This window comes from Vespula pensylvanica, chromosome 5, assembly GCF_014466175.1.
Source record: "Vespula pensylvanica isolate Volc-1 chromosome 5, ASM1446617v1, whole genome shotgun sequence".
Classification (NCBI taxonomy): Eukaryota; Metazoa; Arthropoda; class Insecta; order Hymenoptera; family Vespidae; genus Vespula; species Vespula pensylvanica.
Window position 1 is genome coordinate 183,556 of NC_057689.1, and position 16,557 is coordinate 200,112.

At 45.2% G+C, this 16,557-nt stretch overlaps 1 protein-coding gene across 11 annotated transcripts in view; it reads right to left on the bottom strand.

Moving 5' to 3' along the window:
- LOC122629176 (agrin-like) overlaps window positions 1–16,557 on the bottom strand; it is a 235,541-nt gene that overhangs the window by 132,020 nt on the left and 86,964 nt on the right. For all 11 annotated transcript variants that reach the window (XM_043812293.1, XM_043812292.1, XM_043812287.1 and 8 more), the window contains one exon: window positions 8,317–8,352. In XM_043812293.1, the coding sequence (XP_043668228.1) occupies window positions 8,317–8,352 (36 nt within the window). The remainder of the gene's footprint in view (window positions 1–8,316; window positions 8,353–16,557) is intronic.

Below are 16,557 nucleotides of genomic sequence, written 5' to 3' on the forward strand. Positions count from 1 at the left end.
CGAATAGCGTTCCCGATGTTAATCCCGAATTATTTATACGTATCTTTGCTTTTAATCGATACAAAGCGTGACTCTCCAACTCTGTAATCTCTCTATTATTTCACTTTGATGGGTCGACTTTTCTTACAAAGACGATTTTTCGACGCAATATTTTCAATATAATTGTAATAATTAGATAAACGTAATCAATGGCCATTATCGGTATACGCGCATTCATTCGTACGATATAAATAATGGATTTTCGAAACCGAACCAGATAGTCGGAATAAAACATACGAATTTCTTGAAACGCAACCGCAACGGTCACAGTTATCGTACAGTGATTTATCGTCGATTAAACGGTCGTAATGTACCATTGTTACTGGAACGTGCAGTCAGATAGGAAGGTATATGAGGTCGTATCAGGACGAGTGAAAAGCTGGTATTGAGTCGCAATCAAGCGTGCAGCTAGAGTTGGATATCGAAGAGTGTTATAGAGAGAGAGAAAGAGAGAGACAGAGAGAGAGAGAGAGAGAGAGAGAGAGAGAGAGAGAGACGAGGTACTTTGGGACATGCCGGTATAATCTGTAATACGTGCTCTACGGTTATCATCAAAAATTCAATTGGTTTTCTCCCATTATCGTAGAAACTCCCATGGAATAAAATCCAAACTCGTTCTACGGAATTGCGTCTTTGTAGGAAAAATTAAAACGCGAAGCGTTGTGTTAGGGTATCGATGTAATAACAAACGTCGCCGAAATACGATATATCAAGGAAATTGTTGTCAAATTAGTATAGTATTAAATATCGTTGTATTATAAAATGCATTTCTTTCGCATATGATTTTATCGAGCGACGTTTTCAATTTGTTCTCTTTCCTATATACGGTCTGAAACCGTGAACATTATCTCCTCTCTTTAGAAAGAGGTACTAACGATGGTTACGAATATTTGAAAATCTGAATTTTTATAAATGTACGACTAAATTCGTACGAAGCACGAAAGCGTACGTGCAATACTTTCACCATATTTTTACAGTACTTTTACAGAAATTTTATAATACTTTTCCCATAGCTTCGTTATAAAACGACAGGCGTATATTTATTTCAACCTTTACAAGCTCTCAACCGTAATACACGGTGGGGAAAAATATTTGGAAATTTTTATTTTATTTAAAATATTTTAAAACGTACCCGGTGGACGTTAATGAGAAAAGTATAACGGTGGCTCGTGTTTCGATCAATGTTTTATAAACTTGTGTAATTAACTATCATCGTTGTGCCGTTCGAACTTCGTTTTTGCTTATTTTACGTCCTTTGTGGAGAGATCGCTTCGTCATATCATTCGAGCTTTTATGATATCGATAAAGAATGTCGGAAGAATTTCTTCGACGAGACTTGGCTCGTTCGGTTACTGCGATGACTACACAACGAAACTATTTCTTGGCAGTGGTGTGTTGGTAAATTGTCGACATTTTCTCGTTCGTCTCTATAGAAGCTGAATGTCGACGTGACGCGAAGTCGAAAGGAGAATCAAATGCCTCCGAATGCTTTTTAGTGACGCGTTTGTAGAAGGCATCTTGTCAGCGAAGTACCTTTGTAGTAGCCTTGCGAGCACATCGACGAATACTCCTTCGCGTTTTCCCTTATGTATGAGTTATGTAGGTACGAGTACTACTATCCGAACGATACAGGGGAAACTGCCTTCGTAAATCTCGGTCGGTAGTCCCTAAGGGACCATGTCTCAGTCACAGTACGCGGCTACAGAAGTTAAAGGGTCCCCCGCTCGAACGTTCACGTACGCCAATAGACGCGAGAGAGAGAGAGAGAGAGAGAGAGAGATCGCTGTAGCTTCGAATTCGCTCGATACAGCATTAATGCGGCTAAATTATTCGTTTAAAGTTGCGACAAAGTCTCGACGAAAAGTACAATCGATCATCGTCCGAAATTTTAGTGCGCCTGACCGCCGAAAGTACGATCTCGACGCGAGGTTATTAAAGTACGAAATATACCGCGGATGAATAATAAAACGCATTTCAGTTTATTCGTAATCATCGTGATTACAAGTTATTGCGTATAAAATATGAGAAGCGGTAAAAAAAAAATATTTTATTTCAGTTCTTTTAGTTCCGCACGGTCGCAGATTTTCTACGCGCTGGGCTGCGAACAACGCGAATCGATCGAGCAAACAGAATATATTTTAACTGCAGTTTGAAGATATATATATATATATATATATACATATATATATAGAGAGAGAGACGCACACACACATGCAAGGAAATGTAGATAGATATCTATGTACAACGTAAAATCGTAGCTGACGTTAAAAATCCACCCTTTCTTTCGAAAGGAAGCGGAAACGTCGATAAATGATAAAAAATGAAGCTTCTCTCTGTCTCTCTCTCTCCCTCAACAGTTCGTTAATTTACAATGTCAATGTAAAACTTAGTAAAGTGCATCCTCATTTTTTACCTCTTTTACGCAGGAAACAAACGCATTTACGGAACAAGGGAATTCTAAATCGTTGGAAACGTAGAAATCGACATTTTCTATAGCTTGCCAGAAAGGTAACGAACAAAATAGATCGATACAAAATGCATAACACGTCAATCGTAACACGACAAAAACTGTTTAACGTCAAATTAAAATAAAAAATATCGAGATATCGGCGATAGGCAGAATTTAATATTTATCGTTAGCATGGAATTTAAGCCGATAAATGAATGAAGCGATACGTCACAATTTTTCATTTCATCGATAAAATCGCTTTTGATTAACGGACCTGTAATAGACAGAGAGAAGAGGGTGTGGGGGAGAGAGCGCGAAGATAAGAGGGATTATCGCTGAAAGTAAATTTCAGTTTGGTATCCACTTTTATTATAGTTCGCAGTGCGAGCCGAGTACTGCCGATCGTTACGTAAATACAATAAAATGTTATGACACGTTATTACGTCGCTCATTATGTGGTCGACATGAATCGCCGCTATTTTCACGTCGAGCACAAACGATTGTCGGGCAACAGAATGATGCTTTACACCCTCGACTCGTAGCAATCGATATCACTGATGTTCCACTAAACAACGCTTTTCGAATAATAAACGAGTACCCTTGATTCCGTGAAAATGGATTTTCGAGCGGACATAAAATACTCCGAGCTATCTAAAATCATTTTTCGTGTCAATAGACGATATCGTAGGTAAAACTAATGTTTGCGAAATAAAGATTTTGTTTGATACTTGGATCGAAAAGAGAAACTGCTGAGAGAAATTTGTTTCTATTTGTATTTTAGTAAAATTCGTGCGTCTATAAAAAAATAACGATTCGAGATAAAGCGGATTAACGCGCGAAAGAGAAATATCTCAAATCGTTTTCTTTTTCTTCGACGTTAGAAAGAGAATCGTCGTAGGAACGCGTACAGCACTTTTCGATAAAGGCGCTTATTGCGCCATGGTTTATCGCGTATAACCGTTTACATATTTTTCATTTTCATGGTATTCTTATGTGGTGCAGTTGCGCGAGGAGACGATAACCGAGAAATAGTCGAAGAACGAATCGAAGTACGTTCGTTGCGACGGACGAAGGACGAAGAGGGGCCAGGAGAGAGGGAAGAGGAGGAAAGAAAGGATTTCTGCGGAGGAAAGGTAGCTCAAGAGCTTAGCTTTATCTCGGGGGGAAAGCAATTTCTTAGCGAAACCTTATCTTAGAACGCGCGCGTAAGTACATTGCGCGTCAATAATAGCGACTGCTGGGGATACTCTTGCCGTTTGATGCCATTTTTTCTTTTTTTCTTTTTTTCTTTTTCTTTGTTTTTTTGATTGCTTCAAATTGCTTAATTCGTCCGTATTGACCAGTTACGACCAATAATATAATTAGGATGTAGTAACGAGAGTACATCGCGTAGGACTCTTTACTTCGACGATCCCTATGGTCGACGATGAAAATGGGTAGGTATATCGAGAGAAACGAGCGGGAGTAATAGCGAAATTAAATCCAGTGATTACCGGAAGATCGTTCGAGCGATAGTAGCGTACGGCGTATTGTCATCGTCGTTGGATGATTACGAGGATAGTGGATTTAGCGAAGGATATACAACAACTTTCCAATCCCAATGGTCCAAAGCGTGTAACCTATTACCCAAAGTTCAAAGCTCTCCAACACACCTGCTCTGTCGTTGCCGGTAAAGCGCGCATGGTGCTCGCGACAAGCCCGAGACCGATATTAGTGGATAGTCCGATAATTCTGGCCAATGTCCGTCCGAGTCTTGCTGCGGGCAATTCGAAAGAAGAGAGAAGAAAAAGAGTCAAAGGGAGGAGAGAGAGAGAGAGAGAATAAAAAGAAAAAACAAAGCGGGAAAGAAAAGCCGGATCCCGCCGATATCGCCCGCTTCACCACCCCTCTTCGCGCAGAACGTGTACGAGAACTTTCCTACCTCTTTCTATTCCGCGTGTAATTTATCGACGAATACCACCTTTTTTCTTCCTCGTATGCATTCCTCCACCCTTTCTACGTCTCTCTTTCGAGTCCTTTACTTCTCTTTCTTCCTATCTTTCTTCCTTCCCATTCCTAGCGGCAAAGAGCGGACCACGAGGACGCAGGGATTTATAGTAACTGCACCCTGTGTAGTCGTAGAATATTTTTGGTAGAAATTTTTAGCAGACCCTTCTCCGACATTTCGGGACGTTCCATTCTCTCGCCGTCTAGAACACCGTCTAGAAACTGCGCGATCGTACGTCTACGAGCCAACCAGTTAGATCGGCCTCCGGAGAGCACGTCTCGTCGGCGCGTCGTTCTTCCTCCGTTTCTGGCTTGAGCCTCGAACGAACAAAAATATTTAGCGAGTGCATATTCCACGTCAGCGGCGCGATAACGATTCCCCTAAACTTTTAAAAACCCATCGAACTATTCGTTCGACGTTTCGATACGCGCGCGTCCGTCGACGCTTCAACAAGATCGCGTTCTAAGCGTGACATTTCGTGCGTTCCACGATTCGACCGATTAGAAACGCACCTACGAACGCGGTAATCGAAATCGTCCCTATATTCGCGAGAGATAACGCAATAGCATTTCGTCGGTGGTGTTGCTGGCAACGAGACGAAAAGCCATCGCGCGTTTGCGGGTTCTGCGTTGAAGGGAGCTCGCGCCTATCCGGATTATCGAGTGAGAGCGCGCGTACGTATGCGAATTTCGCTTTCGAGTCGGCATCGATCCGTTGCGGAGAAACCGGACAGTTTTTAACCGTCAGTGGCTCTCAACCTTCCCCATAAGTTCTCGTAAGAGTTTCAACGGAATCTTCCCTTTCCTTCCTTTTATCCTATTTTTCAGCCGCCCTTACTTCCCCCGAACGAAGCTTCCGCGAGAGCGAACGATTTGTTCGACGACTCCATATCGCGGATGTGCTTAAGCGTCGAATGTACCGAACGTATCCATTTGTGGATGTAACATCGATATGCATCCATCTTGCCTAGATTTGCGTAAATACTCTAGGCTACGTCGACGGGGTATGTTACACAATCGTGACGTAGGATATACCCAGCAGAAAACGATTTTTCGAGTAAACGCGCGCGTGTGAACGTATAATCGACCCATCTATATTTTGCGACGACGCGTATTCGCTCGGAGACGTATCGTCTCGTAAAGGATCTTTTAAGGAGTCGAGGCGAACGGGCCCGTTGAGATGGAAATAGTCACATAGTCCTCTCTCGGTCGCGCGACCTCCTCGCAGCGGCCCTAAACGAGGAGATAACGCGCTGACTCGATAAGATCGTCGAACGTCGCTGATCTCGGAGGGGTTGCAGAGGGATCGCGGAGGAATGCAGCCCGGGGCTGCATCTAAATGTACATTGTGCCAAATGATCCGACATTCCAGTGCATAGTCGAACTCAAAGTCCGTCGTTTGTGCGTAACACTGTCATCGGAACATCTAATACCGCTCGAAGTAACCGCAGTCAAAGTATCCACGTCATCCGGAGTATTCGCAATTTCCGCCTAACCGTATTCAATATCCGAATGTTCGAACTTTGAATATCCGTGCGCGGTGCATCGTCGAAACGTTAGTATTGGTAAACTATTCGAACAATGGTAACCCTATCCAACGTTCGCTCCTCTACGTATGTATTCTAACTTTGCTAATAATTGATAATCGTGCCGCTAGTATTCCCAAGGCTCGCTCGAGAATCCTTGCCGATTCCTGGATATTTTCCGCGGACTACATGAATCGGAAAAAAAAAGAAAATGGAAAGAAGAAGAAGAAGAAGAGACCTCGGAACGGATCACGAGTACGCGCGCACTTGTCGCCGAGGGATGAGCGAAGATTCGACGCCGAAGCGTCGTATTCCGGGAACGAACGAACGCTCGAATCGAAAACTCCGCTCGTCGTTTTTCCTCTACGCGTTATTTGTCTAACCTCGTATTTCGCACGCCGTTAATTAACAGGCTCGCCGACAAACGTTCGTAATTACGCTCGCTGGAAGACAGCAAGATGCGGGGCAACTCGTACAAATGTATGTATATTTTTTTCCCCAACCTTTTACATTCATTACTCCTCTCTCTTTACTTCCCTTTACTTCTTTCCATCCACCTTCGCTCATCCTCTTTTCCGCGTATACCTTTTAGCGCGGCTCTCGATCTCTTTCTCGTCGGTACACTGCGGTCTTTCTACCTCCCTTTATCCGCATATAACTCGTTTGCTTCCGATAATAGACCGTAAAACGAGTCCAGAGAAAAGAAGCAAGATAAAAAGAGAAAATACATATGTCGTTGGTACGATTTGTTTTGCCCCTTCGAATATTCGGTCAAAGAGAAAAAAGGAGCGGCGAACAAGATCGACGCCATTTTGTTAATTAAAAATGAAAAGAAAATGTGAAAATTAATACTATATAATACTCCTACGTAGCTGCTTGGAGAATATTACGTTTCCGTTTTCTCCTCGAAAAATATCGTGAATTACGTTTAGACGTGTAACACGCGAAACGTTTTTTCAGTATACTCGAGTGGGTCCGTGCATTTGCACGTACAAGCGAGTACATGCACCTATGTCTGGGATAGGTAGGTATGTGTACACGTGTAATATGCACGTATATAGGAGGTACGCGTGCGAAACGAGAGAAGGAATTCCGCGTCTCCGGCTACGTGACAGAGCGGAAATAAAAGTGTAGTGAAATTTTCCAGTTTTCATTGCAGAAAGTAACAAAGTTTAGAGAATGAAAGACGAGCTTTACGAGGCGCATAACCGTGCGGTGCGAGCGTTGTCTTCCGTGGAACGCGTCGTAATAGCAATTCTTTTTCTTCCGTCGCACGCTCATTCGCGCCTTTTTCTTTTCTTCCCTCCCTGTTTTTTTTTCTCCTCTCGTTCGATCAGCTCGCCTGCGCTTTCTAGGCCTGCGAAGTCAATCGGACGGGGAAAAAACGAGCGGCCGGGGAGAGGAATTTCGAGCTAACGCGATCTTTTCGTTCGGCGACGCATTGCGCGCGTATCGAAGACGCCTCGACGATTGCTCGTGTGCCTCGTTAGCAAAGTCGTTGGTCGTTAAAGTTTTCTCGCTCTACCTTTTTCTCCGCGTCTACGGAGAACTTGGAACGGTTTTGACTCGTGCTTTCGTCGTTTAACTTCCGTTAAGATTTTCGTTTTCACTATTTCGACCGGTTCGTAGAATATAAGAGAAGCAGAGGCGAATGGCTTCGTATCGGACGGTCTCCGTTTATCCTCGTTTTTCTTTTTTCTCGCTAATTCGGACGGTGAGTCTTTCGCGCAGTTCGATATCGAACGATTTTTAAGATTTTTCTGATTAGGAAGGGAGAGTTATTAGGAAGGCAGAGAACGTCTAGGACGAACGATGAATATCGCGCGACCAACGTTCCCCGCTTCGCGTCGGGTATATTTCAAGATTTCGAAGAAGAGAAAGAATACAAGCAGCGCGCTTATTCATCGTCCGATAAAAGCGAACGAAAGGTAACGAGGATCGCTTTTCAAAATGACAATAGGCCCTTTTTAAAGTAGCTACGCCCTTTCACATCCTCTTGCACATTTTATACGAATCTAGCTTCCCTCTTCAAATCTCTTTCTTCGAAGAGAGAATGTTTTTCGTTGGAGCAAGAGAACGTGCTCGGTTAATTGAGTCGCGTGCTGCCGGTTAAAAGTGCATTTCTCGTCGACTCCTTCCGTGGAATCGCTCGCGCGTATCGCGATATCGACCACGATGGGGTACTTTGCGAGGATATCCGATGGTTTTATATAAAAATAAAGTGCTGCGTGGGTTCGCGCGGATCGCCTCGTCGACGGTTTGGTAACGAATAAGCGATAAGCTGCAAGAACGTGCAAGCGTTCACCGATGACTTACCCTCGATAACGGGATGGCGTGGTTTGTAGGACATATCTGAAAAGAGAAAGGGTTGGTATTAGTCGTCTATTAGCGACAGAGTAACGAGAGCAAGCGCAATTTACCTTTAGCGTTAGCGAACGCTCGAAGGTAAAGCGATTACGCTTATCAAGGTAGAAGAAAATGTCGATGAAAGGAGCTCGCGCATGGAACAACGACGCTTGTTGTCTCCGCGATGGGGTTTTACGCGACCAACGCGCCGGAGGAGCGTGCCGAGCCGGTTAAGGAACGGAGAAACGCGTTGGTAGGTAGACGACGTTAACTCGGGCCGGGCTAAAGTTTCAGAAGCAAATAACAGGGACTACCGGGTCCTTGACTTCGCGTAACATCCGGCTGGTGCTGGTCTGATGTTCCTCGTGAAACTTTTAATTATCCTTTCCTGGGTATCCCTTTAATGAAGAGCCTCCTCCCGTCGTGCCAGCACACGTATGACGTTGAAAATAATTACAAGTTTTCATATGAATTTCGGGAAATAAGGGAGAAGCCGGTTGCGTTTAATCCACGAAAGACGATGCGCGACGTGTTTCGAAATCGCGTCTGTTCTAACAATAAGTAAAGGATACGCCTAAAGTTTTCGCCGTAGCTCGTCGCGCCAAAAATCTATAAAAGGTAGCGCAAACGAGACGGAACGATAACGGAACGATAACGAACACGAGCGACGATAACCGAACGTACGTGAGGTTGATTAAGAATCGAGCGCGATTAAAGTCGCGTACGTGGAACGAATACGTGCTCGTTAGAAGCGAGCGTCCTTGTTATCATTATTGTTATTATTATCACTATTATCATCGTCATTATTATTATTATTATTATTATTACTTAGAACAGCGCCGCAGGACCTTTTCCTAATTTTTATAACGCGCGTTTCGACCCACGTGGACGTACGAAAAATTAGCCCTGCGTATACTTAGCAATTTGTAAGCTTTTGAGAAATTTTATTATAAAGTTCCACCCGTTTTTCGATGGTTAGCGAGGCGAATGATTTATTACTGTTAGCCGGTCAGAGCATTTTTTTCGATTATTCGCGTCGACGAAGATAGAGCAGCTGGAGATCGCGATACCGTACAATTTTTAATAACCATTGTTCCGCGATGCAGCCGGACTCATACGCGTCTACGTGCTACTATCACGATGAAATCTGAATGGCAAATTCTCGAATACAGCTACGCTTTATCCATCAAGAACGCAAAAGCAATTAGAAGTTTGTCTCGTTACGAGATCGATCGATAGCAACGATAGGTTTTTTTCGTCGAGAACTCGTACCTGGCGCACGCAGGATCGATACTATCCAGTACTATCCATAAATCCATAACGTCCATAAATTGATATATGTTGACCTACGCGCGTATGCGCGAGGAGAAACGAAGGAAAATACGGGCGCGATCGAGGGAACGACGAACGCGATCCACGGACGAAACACGCGCGTCCTCCCCCGTCGACTTTGTATTCGTAAATATCTCGTCCGCTTCTCCGCTATCCGAATCACCGAGCAGAAACGACGCGATCGGCGGACCGACGGTAATTCGTAAGGGCCGAAGAACGTCTTCTCGAACGTTCGGAGAGGAGGAGTGGCCGAGTACGGCGAACGACGAGCAGTTGAAGACACGCGGCGCTGACTAAGTAACGATATGTATGCAGCCGGCTTCCACGAGAACTCGCGCGCGGCGATATCTCGCCGAAATCTTGCCAATATTTCCCCTATATTTCCCCTTTTGCGTTCCCTCGAGCTATATTCGTGGCTCGACGCACATGGTTAACACGTGTCGTCGCTCCCGCAAGCAACGCGGCGGTAACGCGGCACCCGTTACGCTCGCTTTGCGTCCTAAGCGCCACGCTCGATACCAGCCCCACCTTCTTCTCGATCGTCCGTACTTATTAGTCGGCGTCGTTATAGCCGTGCAACGAGACGAGCGAGAAAATATCGAGGGAATTACAAACGGCGCGAGAGTTTAAACGGGAAGAAAATGCGTTGGAAAACATTGTAAATTATTTCGAATGCGTAGCCGCGGGGCGTTTACGAAACGTTACCGTAATAGAATCGGGAATGAGTAAAAGGGATTGTTTGCGGAACGATTTATGACATGGCAAAAGCGAGAGACATCTTTCCGCATCGATACCGTTTTTGGTGAAAGACAAATTCGATGTTTCGCACACGTAGACGCGATATTTCATTTTCTTTTTCTCTTTATCGACGGGCCTTGGAGTAAACGCGTTTGCGCGAGAACGTGCCGGAAATAAGGACCGAGTAAGTACTACGTACGGGCGTACTTTTGCGAAAAACTTCAAAGAGAAGCGAAAAATGTCGTTTCCATGAAAAGTAGCGAGCGAGCATCGGACGCGCTCCCGCGTCGTAATCTTAAAATAGCGCGTTTAATCGGCGCGACGCGGCAAAGTCGGAAACGCATGAATTTTTCTTCCGTTTCGCCCGAGTTCCATTACTTTCCTCTATCGCGATGTCGTCCCGGTTAAAGCGGCAAGAACAATGGCCGAATAGGACGAGGACGGTCGTGCTTGGATACGTGAAACCGCTCGTCGCCGTAAACGCGATCGAAATCGTCCCTGGTAGTAGGCGATGTATCTCTCGCTAAGATCGAAAAGGACGAACCGGTCTCTCAAGCTTCGAAAGCTTAAGCAAATCCGAATCGAACGTACCCGTCGGCCCTTTGAATGGTACGCGCGACGCAGCGACTGATTAAATTCTTTCCTACGCTCGGCTACTTCGTTCGCGTTACTTCGTTCAATCGGTTATTCGGTTTTTCCTTTTTACGGCCGTTCTGCCGCAATGCGCCGTTAATCCGATTAATCCATCTTCCGTATCGTACGATTAATTGAAATAGTATATAACTATAGGCACCGCATAGTTGTACATAATTGAAATAAAAAATTCAACGAACGAAGCAATTATCATTTCGCCAGTACTTTCTTCGTCGTTCGATATCCGTTCGATCATCGAGACCGGTTTCATGTCGATAAATTGAAACCCGGAGATACGGAATAATTAGCGAAACGTTCTACGCTCGTATCGAGTCCCTATCGTTATCATGCGAACACGAAGATCCCTTTTCGAGGATCATACGAGGAGAATGCGGTAACATCATCCGTTTCGATATCGAGAGATCGATAACTTCGACGCTTGTCGTGCGATTCACTAGTATCGGCGATTAATGCGAACCGACCGAATTTTCCCTTACTGCCAATAACCTTCGAAGGTACCGAGCAGAAATGGCGACTAATTAGTCGCAAGGACGACCTTACGTAAAGGAATGAAATTTACTAAGGAAATTCGCGTTGCGAAGCTCGAAGGTCTCTCGTTACTTTTTCCGAAAGTCTTAAGTTCCGAGATCGGGACTAGTCTCCGATAAAAGCACGGAAAAGACTCTTCGATCAGAGCCACTCTGTGCTAGCGATTGATTCTCGCGATATTTCAGCGCAACTTTTCATCGACCGACCGCCCGACCGCCCGACCGACCGCCCGACCGGCCAGCCGACCGACCGAACGACCGACGCGAAAAATGAAGAAACTTTTCCTTCCAGCTTCGTGCTCACGTCTTTCCTAACTGCGCCCACGTGCCCAATATACTTACCAACTCCCGTGAGTTCTCTGTTTGCGTCGAGTACACACGGACGCGCGTCCGTCTTCGATGTTATTTCGACGAAAGCATAGGACGAAAATTTACGGACACGCCGAGGATAGAATGGAGGATGCGTTAAGTGATATAAAGGTCGAGTTACGTGACGGAAAAACTCGCTCGAACTAGCTCGAAACTCCATAGATACGTGTCTGCGTAGGTACGTACTCGTGAAACGAAAGATTCGTCCGAGGCGCTCGTTAAAGCGTAGATACTTATTTTCTATTAGCGGCGAGTACGACATCTCGATGGCAACGTTCGCGAGAAGGAAGAGAAAATGGCGGAGGCGCTATCTTTTATTAAAATATACGCCCGGGCAAAACCGGATCTGGCAACGGAGAATTTCATTAAGGGAGCCGTTTGTTAAAGATCTTACATATAGGGCAATAACTGGTAATTGCTTTATCAACTTTTGGACGACGGCAGGGGGGACGTAAATGGATCTATCTGTCCAAAGAAATTTTTAACGCATCCATTACGAATTAGGAGCCTATGAATTTGATACATCCGGAACGTTTATCGTCGACGAAGTTACTTTGAAATTCCGTTAAATCGCTTAGAATTTGGGTTGTCAGATACTACGTCAATTAACAATGATAGCTACGCTACTAATAATTGATACGATAAGCGATACGTATCCGGATCGATGCGATTCCTACCGCTCTCGAGTATGGCTTCGATCCACGATATATGACATTACCTGCACGCGCGCGCGCGTACCACTCGAATCAACTTTTTCTCAGCTCGCGCTTATGTTTATTGCTGTATTATCGACGCGTAAAGGAAATATAAGAAGGAAGAAAAGAAAAAGAAAAAAGAGAAGCGAAATCGCCGACAGAAGGTCGAGAAAGCGAATCGATCGAAGTCGTTTGGAGGCGCGTCGATGCACAAAAGGACAGAGTTCGAAAGAGCAGAGGGTTCGCTTACGTGAAGGGAGTACGATGCGAGCTGTCCCGTACGTGCACTGCGGACCTTTGGCGCAGAATGAGAATTTAGTATGTAAGGCACGCGTTCGCATCCGCCTTTATGAGCGTTTCCCGCGATTCCTCCATTTCGTCCTCGTTCTCAGCCAAGCTCGCAGCGTCACAATTCAGGGATGGGCTCAGGGTTTTGGGATTAAGGACGCTGCCGATCATATTAAGGCCAGAGAATATCTCTAGCCCCCGGATCCTCCTTATCCGCTTTTCCACGATCCTCCTAAAACCCGCTCGCGCGCGTTTGTTCCACATAAATTACGAAGAGCATCGTTTCTCGGGCGCATGCACCCTATCCAGTGAGATGCTACTTTATAGACAAAATCACCGCATTTATCCTAGAAGCTACTATTCTGCAGCGATTAACGATGAGCATTTAGTAACGGAGGGATTAGTGTCAATAGAGAGAACGATCCTGTCGTAGAAAAGTTCCTTCGACTCGGACTAGTCATTCGCCTCGTCGAATTCGATTAAATTCGATTGAACTTGAGGTCGATTAAGGACGTTAATTAACCGAGCATCCGTAAAAACGAAGTTATCCCGTCTCTGGCTCTTCTTTATATCTATACAGAATTTAATTTTATCTATAACATTTCTAAGCTGCGTTTAATGACGTTTTAAAACAAAGCTGTCCTCTCTCTCTCTCGACGACGATTTCGATGAAAGGACCCTTCCTACGATACCTATTCGAGGTCACGAACAATTTTCTGTTTTATTACAAGATATTCCGGTTACAACCCTCGTTATCCTTAAAACGTCTCTCGAACGTTTAAGCTCGCTCCGTAGCCAACTCATTTATTCTTCGCGTATATATCCAAAGAGAAAAGTATTCTTGGGGAAACGCATAAGAGTAGGAAGGTGTCTAAAACTGCGAAGAGAGCTTCACGGTTAGATTTCGGGGAGAAGACTGAGAAAGGCAGGAGTGCGAGCGAGCGAGAGAGGGAGAGAGAGAGAGATTTTCAGAAAACGAAAGAGAAAGACGGACGAAATTGGATCTTCAGGTAATAGCAAAATTGCGAGGGGAGGCACTTTGCACCTTGAAGCGAACTCGTCGAGCAGACGGGCAGGTAGGCAGACAGACGGATAGGCAAGCAGACACGTTTTAAGGAAGAAACCGTGGTATACGCAGAGGTACAAACATACACACACAGATCCGAGGAAACTTCCTTGGCGAAGCTCTCGTTCATTTACGAGACGACCAGAGAACCGAAATTCGTTGCCGCGAGACGATAAACGTTGCGTAACTAGTTTAAATTGCAACCTTCGGAAGAGGTTCCTGAGGCCGTACAAAACTTTGTTATCCTCCTTAACGACGCGCTGATCCACTCGCGAGATAAATTTCATCGCGTAGAAAAGTGACACGTGCTAGTTGAAAGCGAATCGAATGAACGTATTTCAAAGTCTCGACAAAGAACGAAGATAGAGAAGGAAAAATCGTATCGAAGCAATTTGATATTTCCAAGATTAATGTTAACTCGCTCGTCGGGTTAATAGGATTAAGACCGATAAATCCCCACTCCCTCTCTCTCTTTCCCTCTCTCTCTCTCTCTCTCTCTCGCCCGTATGCATTCAACCGCTTCCCCTTGACGTCTTTTCCGTTAGTTACCTCGATCGTCCTCTCTTCCTCCTCCTACCCTCTTTTTCTGCGAGTTCCGAGAAGCTCGAAAACTTTGCGGCAAGAAAAAGCCGTCGAGCGAACGCCGTCGTGCGGTGCAAGAACCTTCGATCCGAGTATGCTTTTCCTCGAGACCATTCCCTGCAGGAATTCGCACGCTATCCTTTCTCGTATTCTCTCTCTTTCTCTCGAACGTGAAATAGTTTCCCTATTAACAACGCCGTAATACCGTAGATCGTTGAATGTCTGTGCAAACGCACCATTTCCCAGCTCGAATTCTTTCGCGAGCGAATGTAAGAGCGGAATTTTAGAGGAGCGATAGTCGGTAGGACAGTAACTTGACTCTCGATTCAACTAGGGATAGAAAGGGCCGAGTGCAGTTTATCGATAGAAATGGTATGCTCGCCGAGAGTCGAACTGCGCTCGTTACAAATGGCGCCGACAGGAATCGTGAACAGGACGCAGTAGTAACATCGTACCGCTGCCGGCGGCGAAATCGAATTTCCCGAAAATCCCGTTGAAAATACGAGCGTGCAAGCTAGAAATAGAGTTAGAGAGAAAAGACTAGGGAAATATACATATATGTACGTGGAAGGAGAGAGAGAGAAACGAGCGGTGTCGAGTAGACAGAGGAGAACTATGAAACCCTACGTAGGGAGAGTCATGGTCCTACGTCGCAGTAAATGTATTGTCCGCTAGACTATGTTCCGTCTGATTGCGAAGCGGTCGGGCGAAAACTTGACCCGAAAATAAACCGAATCGTTCGGTGGAACCTGTCGACCGCTGCCAAATGCAGCCACTCGGAATGTACCACCCCGCGATCCGACCCTTGCCCTCCCCTACCCTACGATCGCCGTCGTCTATCAGCGCTATCGCGGAGGATCGTCGTTCGTCCTGGGAACGCTCGAGAGCTCGCTTTTCGCTTCTACGACTTTTCTCTCTCTCTCTCTCTCTCTCTCTCTCTACTCTCCACTAACGCGGCAAATGCCATTGCGAAATCGTTCCAAGGACCGCGTTATAAACTGAGAGAAACCAAAAATCGAGGAACTTTTTCCTTTTATTTTTTTTTCTTCTTTTTTCGGTACGACGAGTCGATCGACGACCACGACGAGTCGATCGACGACCACGACGAGTCGATCGACGACCACGACGGTGAAAACAAAGCGATAGAGGCGACGTAGTTTCAGCGGAATAAAAATCCCAAGGAGATAACCGTCTTCCTTGCCTTTGCCAGAGTGCGTTCTCCCATTACGCGACTGTTAAGAAGGTTTCATCGAATTGGATTTCAGAGACGTAACGTAACGCCTTTTCCAATCTTCATCGATCGTTACATAAATACGAGCACCCGAGATGTTCTTGTAATGAAATATCGAAGACATCTCCGATTTCTCTCTACAACAAATTCTATCTTTCCCGTTAAGCATTGAAGGTATCGCCGTATAGAGTCGGAAGAAGGAAAGACGACGTGGAAAAATCTTGGATGACTTTCGATCGAAAGACTAACCTATTCGTCCCGTCTCGCTTTCCTTTAACTTCATCCCTTTCCCTATATCCCATTCCAGGCGTGTAGAAAACTTACGGAGAGATAAATTCCAATCGGTACAGCTAGACGATTCTTCACGATAATGCTCCGAGACAAGGTAGACCCTTCTTTTATACATACGCGTCCTCGCGCGGGGAAGGAAGGGAGAAAACAATGAATAACAAATGTCCGCGATAGAAATTCCTCCCGGTATTGTTAGCGGGCGTAGACTCGGCCAACGAACTGTAAAGCTCGAATTTATCTTTCTCGGAAAGCTCGGGACGACGCATTCGATCGTCGAAATAAAGGTTCTCGGAGCAAAAAGGGATATTTCGATGGTCGCAAAACCGTGCAAAAGCGTATTCTTTAAAGACCACGCGAGTCGACGTCGTTCCTTCGAATTCGTCTTATCGGAGTAATGCGATAGGACGATCGAAAGGACGCGTTAGATCTTCGACTCGT